The 19,694-nt window shown below is 43.2% G+C and overlaps 1 protein-coding gene across 1 annotated transcript in view; it reads left to right on the top strand.

Annotated features, from left to right (window-relative positions):
* DCDC2C (doublecortin domain containing 2C) overlaps positions 1-19,694 on the top strand; it is a 155,579-nt gene that overhangs the window by 94,994 nt on the left and 40,891 nt on the right. The window contains 4 exon segments of the mRNA XM_036872599.1: positions 6,574-6,621; positions 18,068-18,175; positions 18,231-18,436; positions 18,540-18,698. Coding sequence (XP_036728494.1) covers positions 6,574-6,621; positions 18,068-18,175; positions 18,231-18,436; positions 18,540-18,698 — 521 coding nt within the window.

Genomic DNA, 19,694 nt, shown 5'->3' with positions numbered 1-19,694 from the left:
CCCTCACAGGTGTGCGGTAGGCAGTAACTGGCTGGTTGGTGTTCCTTTTGCTTCTGTAAATTATGAGCGCTGTTATTTGAGAGGCTCGTGTTTTGGCAAGTCCATTTAGAGATATTCTGTGATCCTTTACTTAGATGTAAAATAATGCTTGGGTTTGCCACATGGGACAAAGCAGAGTAAGCACTGAGCCTGCATCCCATGCCTGCTAATAGCCCTGGACCCGCTGCGTCGACCCAGACCGGGTGCAGGGCCCAGGGGCTCATTGATAAGAGGAGGTGGTGGAGTCAGATGCTCCTGTAGGTTCTGAGTCGCGGTGAATTCGTGAAACCCGCGTGGGGTCTGCTCTTCCCGTTACCTTTTCTAGACTGATTAGTGTGAGCGGAGAGCTGCCCATCCCTCCGTGCTGAGGCTGGGCAGAGAGTCCGGGAGGTCCACCTTGCCGATAGCAGCCGTGGGGACGAGAGCTCAGTGGTCACTCGGGCTGGTGGTGGGACTGACTTTAATTTGCTGGAGGTTGTTTGAGTTTTGAATCCAGAGTCTTTGCCTTTAGACAGAATGAGTTCCAAATAATTCTAGAGAAAAGTGTTCACGTTCTTTTTTCTCCTTGGATACTTTCCTTACTACTGAAACACAAGTCGTTTATGAGAATCTAAAACCTCTCTCTCTTTCTCGTGCTAGTGGAGCTAACTCATCTCCTGTGTAGCATTTGATCTATATGAAGCCCCTTCTCCAGTCTCTTAGGCTAAAGAATCTGAGCCTGATTAAATGACCTTTTGAGTTTTATAAACATTGTTTCTTAGCAATTATAAAACAAGTTAGATTTATACGGCAGCTTTCCTCTTTAGAGGTTCAAGACGACGTGCTGTATTCAAAGGGGTGCATGAAGAGGGGTCATTTCCTTTGCCTTCCTGGTAGCCAGAGGGGGTGTGGGCTTTCTCCTGTTTGTAGACAGCCCTCCTCCAAAACGGTCCTGGAGAAGCCGTCAGGGGATAAATTAAAATTGCTGGGAAGATGCTAATATGTAATTATTTAAAAATTGTTTTAAAAATATTTTAGAATCGAGAAGAAGCAAAAAGGAGGAACCGAGCATTAAAATGAACCGTGATAGTTTAACTCACCCATGTGTGCCGTGGACAGTGTAGTAGACCCAGGGCTCTGGGGACACGTACCAGCCTCGCCCCGTTACCTGTGGTGTCCAGAGCTAGTCATTTCACCTCTCTGAACGTTATTTCTCTCACCTTCAGATTCGACAGCACATGTTGTGATGCCAGATGAGAAAAGTAATCTGAAAGTATATTGAAAACTCTAGAACTGTACGCAAATGCAGGGTCATTCTTTGTTCTTCACCTTGCTCTTCTGAAGCATCCCCGAGTCCTCCACACCTGTTTTACTGTGCTGTGTAGTGGGGTCTCGGCTGGGGGAGGGCCCTCCTCGGCGTGCGCTGCTCCTTCATCGCCGCCCTACTCTCGTGGCCAGCCATTTCTGTTCACCTGATTTTTAAAAAAAATTTATTTATTTTTGGCTGCATTGGGTCTTCGTTGCTGTGCGCGGGCTTTCTCTAGTTGCGGCGAGCGGGGACTACTCTTCGTTGCGGTGCGCAGGCTTCTCATTGCGGTGGCTTCTCTTGTTGCGGAGCACGGGCTCTAGGCACGTGGGCTTCAGTAGTTGTGGCTCACGGGCTCTAGAGCGCAGCCTAAGTAGTTGTGGCGCACGGGCTTAGTTGCTCTGCGGCATGTGGGATCTTCCCGGACCAGGGCTCAAACCCGTGTCCCCTGCATTGGCAGGTGGATTCTTAACCACTGCGCCACCAGGGGAGTCCTGTTCACCTGATTTTGGCTCGTCCTCTAGTTGACATTTTATTGTTACTCTGCGCTAAATAAGTGTTCAGCTTGAAACATCTGCCAACATTGAATGGTCCAAGAACGCATCTTACCTGCTTTTACCATATACTTTTGTTGTATTTCTGGGCAAATTTTACAGGAATAATACCTATAGCATAGTGAGTTCTCATTTCTTTCAAATGAGTCTCTGATATGTTTTTATCAATATGAATAAAAGAAGGGTAAATAGCTTATAACATGATTGAAATTTAGACTAGGGAAGGACCTTAAAGACCCAGTAGCCAATCTCTCCTTTACAATTTTTCTTCTTTTGGGATTCTAGTCCCACTAATATTAATACACAGTGTGACTGTGAACATGACTTATTTGAAGCCTTATCTGAATCTTATTTTTTCATGTGCAAAATAAAAGGTAAGCACAAGGTCATTGGTTTTCAGTCTTTGAAAGAAGACATCAGAAAACTTTATAGTAGAGAAAGCTGACAGGCACCACCTACCCGAGTGATCAAGGTTCCTATCACCAGTGATAAAGTGATGTTGGTATAATATACCTCTTGGTGTGATGCAGTGAGAGGGCTCTGGTGTTACTCCCCCAAATCCATAACTCCAGTCCAAAATGAGAAAGTATCAGCTACACCTGAATTGGGGGACATTCTACAAAATACCCAACCAGCATGCTTCAGAAGTATCAATTCATGAGAAATAAAGACTGAGAAACTGTCACAGTTTGGAGGAGATTAGGAGAGAATATGAGTAAGTGCAAGGTGCTATCTTGAATTGGATCCTGGAGCAGAAAAAGGACATTAGTGGAAAAACTAGTGAAATCCAAATAAGTCAGTTAAATAGCATTGTCCGAATGTTAATTTCAGTTTTTACAAGTGGACCGTTGTTATGTAAGATGTTCACAGCAGGGGAATCTGGGTGAACAGTATATTGGAACACTCTGTACTATCTTTGCAACATTCCTGTAAGTCTAAAATTGTTTTAAAATAAAAAGGTAAAAGAAACACCAGAACTTCTTTTTCCCCAAGTGGAAAGGGAAAAAAGGAACTGTTTGGTGGAAGAGGATGTGGGTGGGTTGAAATCCACACATTCAGCCTTCCCTTTGCTTCTTACTGACGTTCTCCAACCGGTCTCCCGAGACGTCTCCGAGGGCCAGCAGGGCTCCAGGGAACACAGTGGGAGTACAGTTTATTGACCAACCTCTTACGGGCCTTTCAGCTTAAAAAACTATGGCTCCAAGTCTTCCAAGGAGTAATGTTTGAGCAGTAATAGAACTCAATCAAGTTAAATTTTTCTGATCGATTGACCCTTGGGTTTGATAACATGGAAGTCATTTGCAGCATTAACAATAGATTGTTCCTATAGAAAGATGACCTCGAAACCGGATAGGAGTTAATCCAAAGAATGGGAGGAGTGGAAATGGAGATGTCCAGCACAGACAACACTTCGCGGGTGTTCAGGCTGGAAAGGGCAGCACAGATTGGGGCAGTAGGTAGAGGTGGACACGTGGTCAAGGTTGGATCCCTTTTTTAAAGGTAGGGGGTGTTCCAGCATGTTTGTCCTGATCTAAAGGGGAGCAAACTGATGGTGCAGGAAAGAGAAGGGATAATTGCCAGGAGGATGTGCTTGGGTAGGTAAGAGATGTGACATCCGTGTACAGTTTAGAAATAGGACAGTCCATCCAGAGTGATGTGCAAAGTAACAGAGTGTATGGATACAGATGCTGGTGGGTTGAGAAGTGCAGGGGCGGGAGCCTGTGGGAGGTCTGTCTGATTGCTTCCATCTTCACACATAGCCACAAGGTCATCAGCTGTGGATGCAGAGGGAGGGAGTGGAGTTTCGAAGAGAAAGATCATGAGACGGTTGCTTGGAAGAGCGAGCTACTGAGTGGACCCAGGGATGGTATTAGAGTTATGCTGTAGAGCTAAGGGATCCTGGGAAGTTAGTGATCATGAATCAAAGGAATGAGTCCGGTGATGGACCGTAATCTCTGGGTGGGATGAGGAAGGAAGCATGCCCAAGGTGGGAGAGGGCCAGAGGGATGGCGGCAGGGTCAGTGGGGCGGGGCGGGTGATGACCAGGTAGAGGAATCAGAGTTGGGGCATTAAAGGGAGAGGGCTGTAAGGACGGGAGGGTGGAGCTGAGAGGGGTTAACATTCTTGGTAAGGATGAGGTCTAGGGTGTGATCGTGGGAGTGGGTAGAGTGCAGTATCCTTGGATGAGAAGCCGTGATTGGAAGGTGGCCACTGAGCTCCCCCAGGATGATGATGGGGGTTATGTCAGCGGGAGACACGGGAGCCATGAGCTAGGGTGGTCCGGAAGAGGAGGGCGTGGCTACTGCAAGGACAGGGAGTGAGCGGTAGCGAGGCTGAGGGCTTTTAGGGCTGAGGAAGGGATGAAGCCTGGAAATGCCCACTTCCAAGCACGTGAAGAGTGAGTGAGCAGCCTTCGCTCAAGAGGGCTACTGGGGAGACCGTGTCCTCGGCGGGATGTGACCTGGGTAACCTCTCCTGTGGGGCGCTTTGAAGTACGCATACCTCCGAACCAGCAATCTCCATCTAGGAGTTCATCTTGAGGCTATAAAATCAGAGATAAATGCTGATTTTATACTCCAGACTTCATTTAGGTTACAACTTACAACAAGTGGTGGGTCTATGACTTAAATTTATTTCCATTTGGGGAGGTGCTATTCTCTATTTTCCAAATCTTCTCTGATGAGCAGCACATTTGAATACAGAAAATTAGAATTATTTTAAGAATAAAAAAACTATACTGGTTGCAGGAGAACTCATTAGGTTAATCTGTGATTCTAGGACTCCGGTTGGGATCTTCAAACCACTGTCAAAGATTTTGTGAATTCAAACTACTTTTTGATTTGATATGTAATCCCCTAAAAGGACTCGGTAAACGTCTTTGCTGATTTATCTAAAAACATGCCTAGCTCACAGAGAAATCAGATGCCTACGTAATTGTTACCAAACACAAAAATTAAATGCTGTCTAACTTTGGGTTTCTGACTTTCATAAAGTAATTACACCTTAAACCAAAACATTGGATTTATTTTCACAAATTTGAGCCTGACATCTTAATTCATAACTAGCAGCTGCCGTAGATTCTGGCAGTCACAAAAATACGTGGCAATGAGGAAGAGGTTTCAAAGCAAGTATTGAATACAGTACTTGACGATATGTTCAAATCACATTATACTTTTTTTAAAAAAATTTATTTATTTATTTATTTATGGCTGTGTTGGGTCTTCGTTTCTGTGCGAGGGCTTTCTCTAGTTGTGGCGAGCGGGGGCCACTCTTCATCGTGGTGCGCGAACCTCTCACTATCGCGGCCTCTCTTGTTGCGGAGCACAGGCTCCAGACATGCAGGCTCAGTAATCGTGGCTCACAGGCCCAGTTGCTCCGCAGCATGTGGGATCTTCCCAGACCAGGGCTCGAACCCGTGTCCCCTGCATTGGCAGGCAGATTCTCAACCACTGCGCCACCAGGGAAGCCCACATTATACTTTAAAATGGGCCTTGGGGGAATTCTTGGTGGACAAAGGCAGTGGTTTTGCTGATGTTATCCAGCTGTTGTGATTCTTGGTGGCTTCTGACCTCCCACGATTGTCATCAAAACCAGCCTTCTCCTGAAACTGTGAGTTCTTGTTGGTTTTTTCTCTGCTCCAGCTTTCAGATCCCTCGAGCTGCTGCTGCTGGCGGTCTAATCTCTCCAATCAACTCTCCTAACAGCTTCTCGCATTTCTTCTTCTGTGACTGGCAGCCCCCCCCCCCCCCTCCAGCTTCTCTCGCTTGTCATTTTCGTCTCACTTGCCAACATAACAGGTCTTCAGAACAGCTTCAGTCTAGTTATTTGGCTCCTGGGTTCCTTTTAACTGAAGTGCATATTAACAAAAATATTTCTGTGTTAATTATGTCAGTGGAAACGACACACATGTGTGTTTAAGAGCATTTATCTGCACTAGAACAACTCTTTTCATGCCATGTTGATGAATCGGCAGAGACTCCCACAAACTTTAAAATGCCTGAAATCAAAGCAGAATTGTCAGATAAGAGGTGAAATGGGTGGATCTGCAGAAGTTTTATTGCATTTATTTATGCTGTGCTTGTGTGTACTAGTGCCTTGTATCTTGCAAGTACTGATGTAAATTACACATTTCTAGGTTTAGTAGTTTTCACTGTAGACTGAATATTATATTTTTACTGCTCTTTTCTGTTGAGGTTTTTGACGAGCAGCTGCCGTGGAAACTGAGCAACATTTTCTTGTTGTTGGTGGGCTACACCCAACACCTGCACTTTACAGTTTGCCGGTCAAACTGGAGAGCCCCTGTTACCTATTACACCTTGTTATGGAGCGAAGGAAATGCCACAATATTCCCCCTGATTTCCCACTGGGAAACTGAATGAGGGGGGAGTTTAAAAAAAAAACTTAACTAAAATATGCTTTTTTTTCTTAGAGGAAGAAAAACAAGAAGATCAAAATTCTGTTGCCCCATAATCTCAGAGGCTACAACTGGCATAACGTTGGCCTGACTTCCGGTGTAATAAATGCAGGACCGTACTTTTACCAAAATGGCCCTAAATGCTGTCAGCCCTCCTCAACGTGCTGACATTCCGCTAATTCTTTTAGCTGTAGATCTCACATCACAATGTCATGGTATGTAAACCCTTTGGTCAGTGTATTAATATTAATATCTGGGTTTTTCTTTCTTTTTTTCTTTAGCATCTCTCAAGAACCTCAGCAAGAGTAAGAAAGTGGTTCCGTTTCCTGGTAAGAGAGCGATTATCGTGACCGTTTATGGGGCGTGTGTGAGACAGGCACACGCCTGCTGTGCTCACTCTGTCCTTGTCAGTTACCCCCGAAAACGTGTGCGGCGCCTCCACTGGGCCACCACCGGGGCTTCCATTTGAGGGCAGATGGCTACGCGGTCTGGCTTTGAACAAAAGCTTGCCCTTTCGTAACTGTGCCCTGACCTCTGCAAACCCTCTTGCGTGGCACCGTTTTTAGGTGAGTTGACAAAGGAAGGTTTTTTTAAAAATTTTATTTATTTATTTATTTATTTTTGGCTGTGTTGGGTCTTCGTTGCTGCGCGCGGGCTTTCTCTAGTTGCGGTGAGTGGGGGCTACTCTTCGTTGCGGTGCGCGGGCTTCGCATTGCAGTGGCTTCTCTTGTTGCGGAGCACGGGCTCTAGGCGCATGGGCTTCAGCAGTTGTGGCTCGTGGGCTCTAGAGCACAGGCTCAGTAGTTGTGGCACACGAGCTTAGTTGCTCCGCGGCATGTGGGATCTTCCCGGACCAGGGATCGAAGCCGTGTCCCCTGCATTGGCAGGTGGATTCTCAACCACTGCGCCACCGGGGAAGCCCCAAAGGAAGGTTTTTACTCAGCACAGGTGACACTATCTGTCAGCCAGCGGTTCAGTCCAGGTGGAATTTGCATTGTTCAACTATACAGTTATTTTATTGCATTTGTCTTTATTAACATTTTGTAAGAAAAAAGGAGAGAAGAGAAAATAAAAACTTGAACTTGGGCTAAGACGGTGCAGGTTTCAGACAGGAGACTTCAGACAAATATGGTAATTCTTAGGTGCCCTGAAGTGACACATTTTTAGCCATATTTAGGGGCTTATTGGATTATGGGTTCAGTTCTGAAAGAAAACAATACAGAACAAGTATGCAATGCCGGAGACATCTCATCGGCCATTGCATTTAAAAGGCAAACTGAACTCAGGGATGTTTGAAATACATTTTATTACATACCAATGCAGCAACATATTATTTTACATTAATGTTTAATGCAATTTTATATTAAATAGTAGGGTGATCTGTTATTCATATAAACACACTTTAATATCTTAATACCATTTTTAATTTTGCACATTCTAATTTTTTATGTCTTTAGGGATGCTTCATGTGTGGGACTAGGGACTGCTGGTCCATTTATTATTTATTCCCTTTTTTTCATTTATCGGACATTTTCTGAATACCTTCCACGTGCCAGGCTGAGCTGGGTGCTTGGGAAACAAAGATGAATAAGACACAGCGCCTGCCCTCAAGCAGCTCGAGGTCTAGTAGGCGAGACAGGCTAAGCAGAGGGTCAGCCTGCGTGTGGAGGGAGCCTGTAGGGGGCGCTAGGCTGGCACGTGAGCGGTGAGCAGCCTCAGGTCTTCCTGGGGGTTTGCAAAGGGCAGTTTCAACTCCTCTTGCCTCTCACCGTCTCGGCCTTTCATTTCCATATAATCGTATAATACCTTGTGACAGTTCTCAGTTTTTCTTCTATAATCCCCTTTTTTTGCTCTTTAAACTTCTTGTGATAATAATAAGTGTCATACCACATGCACAGTTTGCCTTCCGCATTCATGGATTCAACCGACAGCGGATCAAAAATATTTGAAAAGACATTCCAGAAATTACCAAAAAGAAAAACTTTAATCTGCCACGTGCAGATGACTATTCACATAGTATCTAACCATATTTACAACGTTCACGTAGCATTTACATTGTATTAGGTATCATAAGTAGTCTAGAGGTTATTTCAAGTTTACAGGAGAATGTGCCTAGGTTGTATGCAAACACCATGTCATTTTATGTAAGGCACTTGCTATCCGTGGGGCTCCTGGAACCAGTACCTGCAGACACCAAGAGACAACTGTGCATCAATTTTTACAGCTCACTGTGTGCTTTAATCACTTAGCACCATAATCCTACATTTCTGAAGATCCACACTTTCACCCGTATTTTTCGAGAAAGAAATAACTGAAACCCAGGAAGGGAAGGTGATTTGTCCAAGATTATTCTGAAAGTAGGTAGGGGAGCCAGGACTCAAGTGTCATTTTACCGTTCTTTAAAAATGAAACAAAATAGTATGGAGCTGCCGACTCTGAGCTCGGCATTGAATGTGGAGAGAATACATATGAGATATAGACTCAGCTTTGTTGTTCTCAAGAAGCTTGTTTCTATCGGGGTTGGGACCCAGGTGTATAAACAGACAGAGGTTTGTATTGGCTACCCTGGAAATGTCCCGAAGAGAGAATGGCTGACTGTCTGGGGCCAGGAGAGAGGCTGCAGGGAACGATAGAAGGTGTTACAGAGGAGAGGGTTGCTCAAATGCCTCGTGCCTTCACAACTCAGGAGGAGTTTGCCAAGGAGGCAGTGCTGAGAAGGGATGCGGGGCAAGGGGTCTGTATGTGCAAATGCGTGGAAGAGCGATGGCACATTGGGGGGTGCGGCTGGAACAAAAAGAGGATGTCAAGGAACAGTGCGAGGGGAAGATGGAGACACAGGTGAGGCTCAGCGCCCAAGGTCTGCTGTATCAGTGACAGGCAGTGAGGCCAAGTTGTAGTAAAGGTGTCAACCCCAAGTCTCAGTGACTTGACACAATAAATGTTTATTTCTCGACCACACAAAGGCTGCTTCGAGGTGGAGGCTGTCCTGGGTGTCTCCCCTCCCAGCGGTGACTCAGGGGTCTGGATCCTTTGTGATGCCGCCATCTTCCAGAGGAGAGGAGAGACAGGAGGTTCCATCAGACACTTACCCGCTCAGCCCAGAGGAGGACTTCACGTTCACAGCCCTGTGGTCGGGCGAGACATTTGGCCCTGCCTGGGTGCTGGTTGGCTGGGAGCTGTCCGTGGCAGCTCGACACTAGGGCAGGGGAGCACAGTCTTGGTCTGCTGGTCGTCGCTGCCACGCCCTTGTGTGTCACTCGAAGGGTTTGGTCTTTATCCTGTAGATAATGTTAAAGCAGGGAGATGATGTGATCAAACTTATGTTTTAAAATCATCACTCTGACAGCGGGAGGGGGAAGCGTTACGTGCACCCACCGTTCCATCTATTAGATGGTGGCGTCGGGACCGTGGCAGTGGGGCTGCATAGGGAGAGACAGTTTTCTGGAAGTAGACCATATTGACCAGACTTAGCCACAAAAGGGATGTGAGAGATGAGGAGGAAATTGGAGCTGGGGTTTCTGGATTGGGGTCTGGTGTTACTCCTGAGAACAAGAGGAAGAGCAGATTTGGAGTGAAGGGAAGAAGTCGGGTACCTGGCTTCTCTCAGGTTCTGTGAAGCTCCAGCTGAGGATGTCTTTCCATGTGTTGTTTCAAACGGCGGTGTTTTCAGTTTTTAGGAGTATCCTCTGATTTCCTACAACAAATGGCATTTATCTCTGTAGGATCGTGTTGGCATTGGCGAACATGGTTTGGCTGGCGGAAGGTTCATAAGTACACGATAATCTTCCTGCACTTGATGGGTTGTTCTTCATCTTGTTGGTGCCTCTTTTGGAAAACAGTGGCTCTGGATTCTCCTGCACTGATTCTTTTTTATTTTAGTAAAAGTGCCTTCCCTACCTCAGTGACTCGTAGAAAAAGTAAGAGTCTTTCCAGTGGTTTTTAAATATGTAAACAACGAATGGACTGTATTTCTAAATGAGAGTAAAAGTGATAAGGCAAGTAAAAGCACATTGTAAGTGTAATATCCTATGTGAAAACTATTTTATTTATTTAATATTATTACTGTCATTTTGAAATCAATGATACAGTAGCAATGCTTGTCATTTTATGATTTATTTCACCTGGTTTAGATGCCTACTATGTTTATTGGTGATTTTGTTTTATTTTGTTTACTGAAAACAAGAAAAAGAACCATATGACATTCTAGAGGAAAAAAATACACCTGTACTACTAGACAGCCCAGTAAAAATAGAAGACCAAAGAGAACCACCAATGAGACAGCAATCACAAGAAGAGTCATCACCAAGACAACCAGAAGTAAAACTTGACAAACAAGAATTGCTTAAACAGTCATACTTGGGACAGTCATCTGATGAACAGATACCTGAGAAGCAAGAATCATTTGAACAGCCATCCCTGGGACAACCATCCCAAGAACAGATACCTGACAAACAAGGACCCCCTGCACAGCCATCCTGGGGACAAGCATCCCAAGAACAGATACCCGACAAACAAGGACCCCCTGAACAGCCATCCTTGGGTCAAGCATCCCAAGAACAGATACCTGACAAACAAGGACCCCCTGAATAGCCATCCTTGGGACAAGCATCTCAAAAACAGATGACTCAGGGAGAACACAAAGAACAACAAGTACCATGAAAACAAAATATCAGCCATAGTTGTGAAGAACAACAGTCTGAAGCTAGAAAGGATTTTAAGGCAAATGAAAATGAAATTAAGCCTTTTTTTCACATTATGCTGAAGAGGTATGCTAGTAGAATATTAAAATTAATGAATTTCATATTTTGGTGCCCAGACATAAAGTTTTAAAACAATGATTAAGACTAAATGTATCTGGAATTCCTTCTTCTGTTCCCTGAGTGTAAAGCTGGAAGTGGAGGGGAGTGGTTGATGAGATTTGATGGACGTTGTCACGGGACCCAGATCTTGCCTTTTTCTTAGAACATCACCCGTATCTGGCATTCCAGAGTGACTCAGCCATCCTGAAAATTATACGTATTTACATAGTTATCTATAATTAATTATTCCTATTTAAAAGTGAATTAAGACATAATTATTATACATATTATATATAAATCCACACACAAACACATCTACTTTATATATACATATACATAGATATACATGTCAGAAATAGACAATAGAACCCCAGGGAATGGTGCATTTTTGGTGACAAAGGGAATGGACTTTCAAGTCAGACTACACAAGTGTGTGAACTAGGTCTGTGTCTCATCCATAAACTGGGGCTAATAATAATGCCTACCTCATAGGTGGTTGGGATAGTTGAAAGTGGTAATGTTTATTGCTGGATACATGTGAGGCACAAAAAAAAGTTAAGTATACCGTTTTTTCATTTTGGTGGTTGCCTTTTTTCCATTAAATGAGGGACGACAAGCAGATTATTCTACCCAGAGCTTCTGCTAATATTATTGCCAGATTTGACTCTTAGGAGGGTTAACTGTTAAGCTTCTCGACTGCCAGAACAAAGATGGCAACAAAGATTTCAGGATTGTGAAGGTCTAGTTAAAATCATACCAGTTCTTCACCATCTGTTAATTAGTAATACAGTGTTGGCATGTGGAAGGAGAAAGGAATGCTATTATTTGACCATATTTATGGTTTCTTGATTTATCGTTAGACTTGACTGTAGCATTTGTTACACCTTATGGAGGAAATTGTAATCAAATGGAAACCATCTCCATCTTGTCTTTAGATTTTTTTCAGTTAATTAATACATTTCTGGTGGAGAACCCATCAATTTTGATCTGGCTCCATTCTTACAACATGTTTTGGTGCGTGAAAAGGAATTTAGAACTGCATTTCTCATTCTTTTTGCCTGAGCCCTCTGTTCCAGTGTCTGGTGCATGTTATTGTGGGAAAAGGATGGATTCGGGGTAAGAACCTCCGGTCTAGTCCAGATGTCACCCTTTATTGACCCAACAGTCTTGAGCATTCACTTGAGCTGGTGTCTTCTGTAAAATGAGAACTGTAATATTAGAGCTGGGAGCAAATCCAGAGATCACGGTGTTTACAGCAGACATTGTACCATGAGGTCACCATAGAGATTAGTTTAGTGGGCCCAAAGGCACATGTGACCTGCGGCTTATAGATAACAGGGCAGGACTTGGACTCATGTTTTTCTTTCTCCTTTAAAATTTATTTTTTTAGTTCCAAATCCACTAAAATACTTAATCTGCCTTAGTATGGAATTACTGTATGGCAAATGAAATTAAACTCTCTAAAAGTCATAGTAATATTCTGGTGTAAGATAGATTCTTTTTATTTTAATGGATACATAAATACTGCTTCATTTAAAATATTGCATCTAGATGATACCCACGTTTGGGGCCTAGTTTTAGAGTCATCTGGTTTCTGGGGGATGGATTGTGTATCAGTATGTAATACTGAATCACTCCCTTAGGGATTAATTCAGTATTAGTCAAACAAAAAAATTCAGATTCAAACAATGCCAAAGCATCTCAGCACATTTAAGGATAGGAGCTGGGGGCTGGGAGGGGAGAAGGTGGAGAAGGGGCAGGAGGGACAGAAAGGGCCTCTTCAGATCAACTGGAATAAGGTGACCACTAACCCTGGACTAATTTCAAAATCATTTCAAAATAAATTTTCAAGGTTGTTTTCTGCATCAGTGCCTGCCTGGCAGAAAACTTCTGCCTGGATGCGTTGTGATTAGTTTTTCTCTAATACTGTAGATCCTGGACTCTCAACATGACAGAGATTGTGGCCCAGAAGATCGCCCAGAATCCAGACTTTACAGAAATACCAGCTCTTGTGAGAACTGGGAGTAGAATGTGCCCAGATCACAGCTGTAGAAAGTTTTTCCTCTAACCTGCTTTTTTATGTTTTTCGGATGGCCTGGGAGTAGAAATCAATAAATTTAAAAAGTCACCCTTATATCCACTTGAAGTCAATTTTTCTTCCATCATGGTGCTTCCATCTCACATACGGACAATTTTTTTTTTTTTTTAATAAATTTATTTATTTATTTATTTATTTATGGCTGTGTTGGGTCTTCGTTTCTGTGCGAGGGCTTTCTCTAGTTGTGGCAAGCGGGGGGGCCACTCTTCATCGCGGTGCACGGGCCTCTCACTATCGTGGCCTCTCCCGTTGCGGAGCACAGGCTCCAGACGCGCAGGCTCAGCAATTGTGACTCACGGGCCTAGTTGCTCCGTGGCACGTGGGATCTTCCCAGACCAGGGCTCGAACCCGTGTCCCCTGCATTGGCAGGCAGATTCTCAGCCACTGCGCCACCAGGGAAGCCCCCGGACAATTTAACAGCAAGAAAATCATGTCTGGGGTGAAGCTGAGGCCCCAAGCAGTAGGGTCTCCTCAAAAGCTAAAGGTGAGGGTTTTCCAGTGGATTCCATATTGTTCTGATTCCTTTTCTTGGTGTTATTTCTTTTTAGTAAACATTTAAAAGAGTGAAATGCGGTTCTTTATAATTAAGTCTCACAAAGATTGTTCAGAAAACCAGAAGGGTTTAGAATAACCTGTGCACATTTCCCCTAATGACATTTTTTTCTTGGAATGTGTATTGGAAGGTATGGTTTTATTTTTATGCAACTTGGAAGTTCTCACAAAGACGTACGTAGAACCTCTTGTACGTGAGGTTCAAAGTATGAAAACATGTTACCTAATGAATGATTAATTCCAACAAAAAGAAAAAAATACTAAGGCCACCTGGGAAATGGATTTTAAATTCTATTTGCTTATTTTTATGAGAAAATACCCACGTGGCTAAGTGCAAAGGTTTAACAGTTTTCTTTAGCAAAGATTTTAATTTTAGCAAATAATGTAAATGAACATGGGAAACATATTTCCCTTTTACAGAAAGAAAAATATGGCAAAAGAAACTATTTCTGATTCCATTGAGGTAGCACAGGTTACTTTGTACACGAGGAGTTGCTTTTTTCTTACACTTTTAAGATTCTCTCTTTGCCTTTGGCTTTTGATAGTTCAATTATGATGTGTCTAGGTGCATAACTCTTTGAGTTTATCCACCTTGGAGTTTGTTGAGTTTAGTGTTCAGCTACTGATTGGACAGAGATTCTCTTAAGCACCTTGATTCAATACATCCCCAGCCTTTTCTGAGGGGCTTCATATATGCATTGGGTATCCCTTCAATACTCCAGCAGGGACTTTACAACTCTGCTGTAACCTTCACTTCCTGACCAGAGCCTCAAGGTCAGACAGAGGTGAGGGTTTAGGGTGTTCTCAGGTCTTTCCTGGGCATGCACACAGCTCTGCACATGTATGTGGCATTCTAGATTCTCAGGAATATGTCAGAGCTTTACAAAGCCCACTATAGATGTCTCATTCCCTAGTTTTTTCTTAAAACTAGAACTTAAAATGTAAAAATTTTTTGGCCAGCCTCTTGTTAGTCCCAGTTAGTGTTGCCACATCAGGCAGCTGTGATGTTAAACAACTGCCACTGATTGTTTTTGACAAATGCCCAGAGATAGGGCTGTTTATACAGAGTGAGCTCCGAGTCAGGTCAGACAAAGAGAAGCCTTGAGAATGGAGCTTTTTTCGGAGCTGCCAGAACGGTCAGATAATGACAGATTTCTGGGTATGAGTTTTGGGGAGCTCCAAACCCCTTCTGCCTTCTCCAGTGGGTGCTAAGCTGTGGTTTTCACAACTACCAAGAAACAGTTGTGAGGTGATTCTTTTTCAAGGCTATTGTTGAGCTGGAGAGAGGGAACTAAGAATAGGTCAGGTTAAAACGTCACAGAGTTTGCTGTTCCTACTGAATAAATGCTCCTTGGATAGCTACAACCCTTTGATTAATTTCTAGAGTCCCGAAAAAGTTGATTTTGACCCTTTTTGCTGGTGTTCTCCTTACTTTTATGAAGAAGTGGACTTTTGATGGTCCTTACTCTGCTATTTCAGAAATGCTTGTCTTGAGGCATTCTTGACATGGCAACTGGTGGGAATGCAGATCGTTCCATTTCTGCACCTGCCATATGTTTTAAATTCTGTTCTCTCTTGGTTCATACAAATACAGAGAAGCAGATCAGCAATCCCATATGGCCACTGGACTGGGGAATGGCATGTCAAGTTCTCTCTCTTGGGAGTCCTCAATCTCTGTGATTGGTACATATGACAGTTTCCTTTATTTGACTTTGGGTAGATGTGGGAAGAGACATTATTCTTCCTCCACCGCAAGGGAAGCAGGGAAGGAAAAGCTGAAGCATTCTCCTTTGAGCCAGTGATTAAGATGACCGTATAAATTTATTATCTGAGCTAGGGTACTTTTGATAATGAGAAGGGCTACTAAAAATGATTTAATATATGTATGTGTAAGTAAAGCGAGAGAGAGAAAGAGGGCTGGAGAGAAGAGAGGAGAGAGAAAGAGAGACACACACACACACACACCCAGGCTCACACGTGCACACACACGCACATACAGATTTATTGACCACAAAATTAATTTTATCACATTGCTGCATCTGAAGATGGTTTTATTAAAAAACAAGTTTTGAAACTTTTGAAAGCAAGTTTTTATATAAAATAAATAAGATATATCCATGTGCATTAAGACAAAATAGGGGTTTCTTGATATTGATGATCTGAACTTAAAAAAAAGCAGAGTAACCACTCTTGGTATATATTCATGTGTGTTAATTGCATTCCTAAAATTATATTTATTTAATACCATGTCCCTGGAATTTTTCAAAAAATATCTGCTTTTAATATGGTGTAATTATTTTAAATTTCGTATAAAATTTCCTTTAATATTCTTCAAAGTAATATTTTGTGGTTAATAAATTTGAAATTTCTGACACCTCCAATTTAATATTCTCTACATACTGTTATATTTTTAATTCAGAAAATACTCTCTCTAGAGGTGCTGAGGGACCTGGTAATCTCATAGCAAATTTTGCTAAGGTGAAAATTCTCATTGCTATTTTAAAAATATTAAAATTGTAAATATTTCAGGCAAATATTTTTGTAGTTATTGTCTGTTGCTTCCAGTCAGGATGTCTTTTGTTGACAAATATTTTTACAAAACAAAACTCAGCAAAGGGTTGTTTCTATTGATGATTCTTTTTAACGTTTTGTTAAATTTATATGCTGCAAAATCACAGAGCCTCTCAATTTTATGTTATTGTGATAAAAATACAAATTAATCCAATTAAAAATAGGTTCTTCATAAACTTCCTACTAGTTGAGATACTTCCAGGCAAAATTATAGAATTTCCAGATTAAGTCGTCCACTTGAACTCTCGTCATTCAATATGTTGAATGCCTTCTTTGCTTTTTCTTTTTTTTTTTTGGCCGTGCAGCGTGGCATGGCCTGTGGGATCTTAGTTCCCTGACCAGAGATCAAATCAAACCTGTGCCCCCTGCATTGGAAGTGTGGAGTCTTAACCACTGAACCACCAGGGAAGTCCTGGTTTTAAGCTTTTCCCCCCAAAATTGCAAACTTGCAATTCTATGAAATATAGTTGCAGTTGTATAAAATAAGATTGAAGGCTTTATTTGGCTCTATTTTTTGGATAATCTGATCAAAGCTTACAACTGATTTTGAACAGACAATAACCAAAATTTAGAAAAAATTTGAGAAATGTTTACTCCACTATGGATTAGAAACAAGGTAACGAAACATGTTTTGTGTGCGGTACAGATCAAGAGTACTGGAGACCGTGGGTGAATGCTGGGGCTCTTATCTGTGGAAAATGCATGAGTTTGAAGCCCAGACGTTGTGTAGGTGACCCTGGCTTCAAGCCTCTTCTGCTTGGTTCCTGGATCTCGGATGTGTCCGGGTAGAGTAGAGAAGTGGCCCATCTTCCCTCATTCTGAAATAGGCAGCTCCCTTTAGTTGGCTCCCTGGTCATTTCCTGCAGCCCTTGTGGGGCTGTCCAAAGGGGCACCTTGTCATTTCATGAAGTATTAGTGTTGTGGCAATCAATTCGAGCAGGTGGGCACAAGTTGTATCCAGAAATAGCATCTTGGCTGGAAGAATGCTGCCTGTCACCAAGATGATGGATTTCTTGTAAGCAGTATCTCTGCTTATTATTTATAAGGTGCATCTAGTATAAGTCACTGCTTGTAACTCAACTGAACAATTGAAAAGAAAATTCAGGGAAGGCTCAGCTTTAACTGTACATCATGGACTCATTGGATGTTGCGTTTGTCCCTCAAATTCTGCACTTTAAATGCTAAAATAAAATGCTTATAAAAGAATACGAGACTTAACTGTGAACTCTGAGGTTTAGAATGGTCTACCCAGAGAATTTTTAAAAAGTTAAGTGTAGTGTGTTGGTGGCATTGTTCACTGGTGACACCAACGGGCATTAGTTTGAATAAAGTTTGCATCTCGTATTTCTCAGTGGGAAAACAAGGTCACATGCCAATGAAGCTGAATTCTTTCCTGAAAAAATACACATAGGATATTCAAAATTTTAAGAATTTGAAAATTGGCGAGCTTAAGTTTTTTTCTTAATCCTCGAGTGACATATTCTGACGTATTTCTGGAATTCTGCATAATGGGCAAATTCCAGATTGCAATGGAAGAAGAATCAGGGGACACCCATCTCCCTGGGGCACACGTGCTGGTGAGCTCGCTGGAAAACTGCAGCGCCTAGATGCAATTCCTTTTATTTTTATTTTAAAAAATCTGACCAGTGAAAACTTAGAATTTTTCATGCATCACTGATTTGGGGCATGTTTTCATTTTCCTTCCCCCCCCCCTTTTTTTTTTTAACACAAGATGTCATTGTGTGATTCTTTCAGCAGATCAGAGCACAGCAAGGAAATGGGCCTCTGGCACCCTTTCCTGGGGCAGGATCCATTCCTTCGTGCTCTCTGAGAGGAAGGATGCGGCAAACTAATCACCTAAATGCCCGTGAAGCTCAGGTCCCCCTGCTCCGGAGGGCATCCCTCTCTGATGTCGCAGGTGCACAGCATGCACCTTCGTGGCACTCAGGTGTGCCTCTTTGAGGAGTTTGAGGACACAGGGCAGAATGTGAGGTGGGCTTCCCTGGTGGAAAGGGTGTCGGGCAGGAGAGCAGCCTCAGGGCTGTGCCAGGCCCTGCAGGACTGGACCTCCATGTGGTCTGATCTGCTGATTTTCCGTGGGTTTGTTCTCGGCCAGGGCCCCAGGTAAGCCCGCCCCCCCTTACAGGAATGTGAGTTAATTCTAATTTTAGATGACTTTTTTTTCTATCTAGTTTACCGCCTAAGATTGCTAATTCTGACTTTTCAGTCTGCCGTTTGACACCAGTGGTGTGAGTTATGACTACAAGCAATACATTGACAGGCAGGAGGAAGAGCTGGCCCTGGTCGGCTGGCTGACGTCTCTGGAGAAATTTCTCAGGCCCCGCCTGCTGTATAGATCAGCACCAAGACTGAACAGCGGGAGACAGTAAATCCCGTCATTCCATTTAACCTTTCCTACCTTAGCGCAGTAATTTCAGAAGGCTCCAGAGAGGCAGGGTAAGACTATTTCTAGAGGAAATAACTTAGCAGAACAGCTCCCAGTGATCTCCTAGATGGAGTTTGGAATTATGAGTCTCCCTGGCTTACTCGAGTATTGATGGCTCTGAGGCTGTCTCGTGGGACCAAGCTTCATACGGTATTTCCATGGGCACTGTATTCAAACTGCAGCAAGCAAGAAGCCAACGGGCTTTCCCTGGTAGTGGCAAACCAGCCCTTTGTTATTGCTCATATTCTGAAATATCACAACATACAAATAGTTAATCTTTTGAGACCCTTAGAAATGTCAGATCAGAAAGTCAAAGATCGAAGTCTACATATAAGTCCAGCCTGTGAGCTGCTCTGCACACGTGCCTAGTTTTGCTAATGGAAAAGATTTAAAAAACATTTGCTCTCAAAGTGCCAGCAGTGGTATGAAGTAGGGCATTTACGTCCATGTGACCCCAATGCAGCCAAAAATAAATTAAAAAAAAAAAAAAAAGAAACCGGCTTAGTCACATTGCTAGTGATGAACGGCAGGTGGTAGCAGAGCTCCTGTTGCTGCTGGGAGGGTAGCAGCTATTGTGCTGTTCACTGCTGCCTCCGGGGCTGGGGACCACGGCCAGCACGTGTGAGCCCTCCAGACGTACTTGTTGAACCAGCCCCTCCCGGCAACATCCCAGTTCCGTGACGACCTAGCTAGAGTCTGCTGCGTAACGTGTTTGCATCTCCCGAGCCCACGTCAGTTGAGGGTGAAGAAGGGATACCAGAACCTTGTGGTGTTGCTGCCAGAGATCACAGTCAGCAGGAAGTTTGGAACCATCTTTTTTGTTGGTAATCCATCACACTGGGTGAGGTATACGTGTAATTAGCCAGGTGTGCATAATTAATAACCAGCACCAAGGGACATTAGGAAGCCCTTGAAACTACTCTCTTTCCAGTTAAA

The sequence above is a fragment of the Balaenoptera musculus genome, chromosome 13, assembly GCF_009873245.2.
Source record: "Balaenoptera musculus isolate JJ_BM4_2016_0621 chromosome 13, mBalMus1.pri.v3, whole genome shotgun sequence".
NCBI lineage: Eukaryota > Metazoa > Chordata > Mammalia > Artiodactyla > Balaenopteridae > Balaenoptera > Balaenoptera musculus.
Note: the sequence above shows the minus strand (reverse complement) of the source record. Positions and strands in the feature narration are given on the sequence as shown.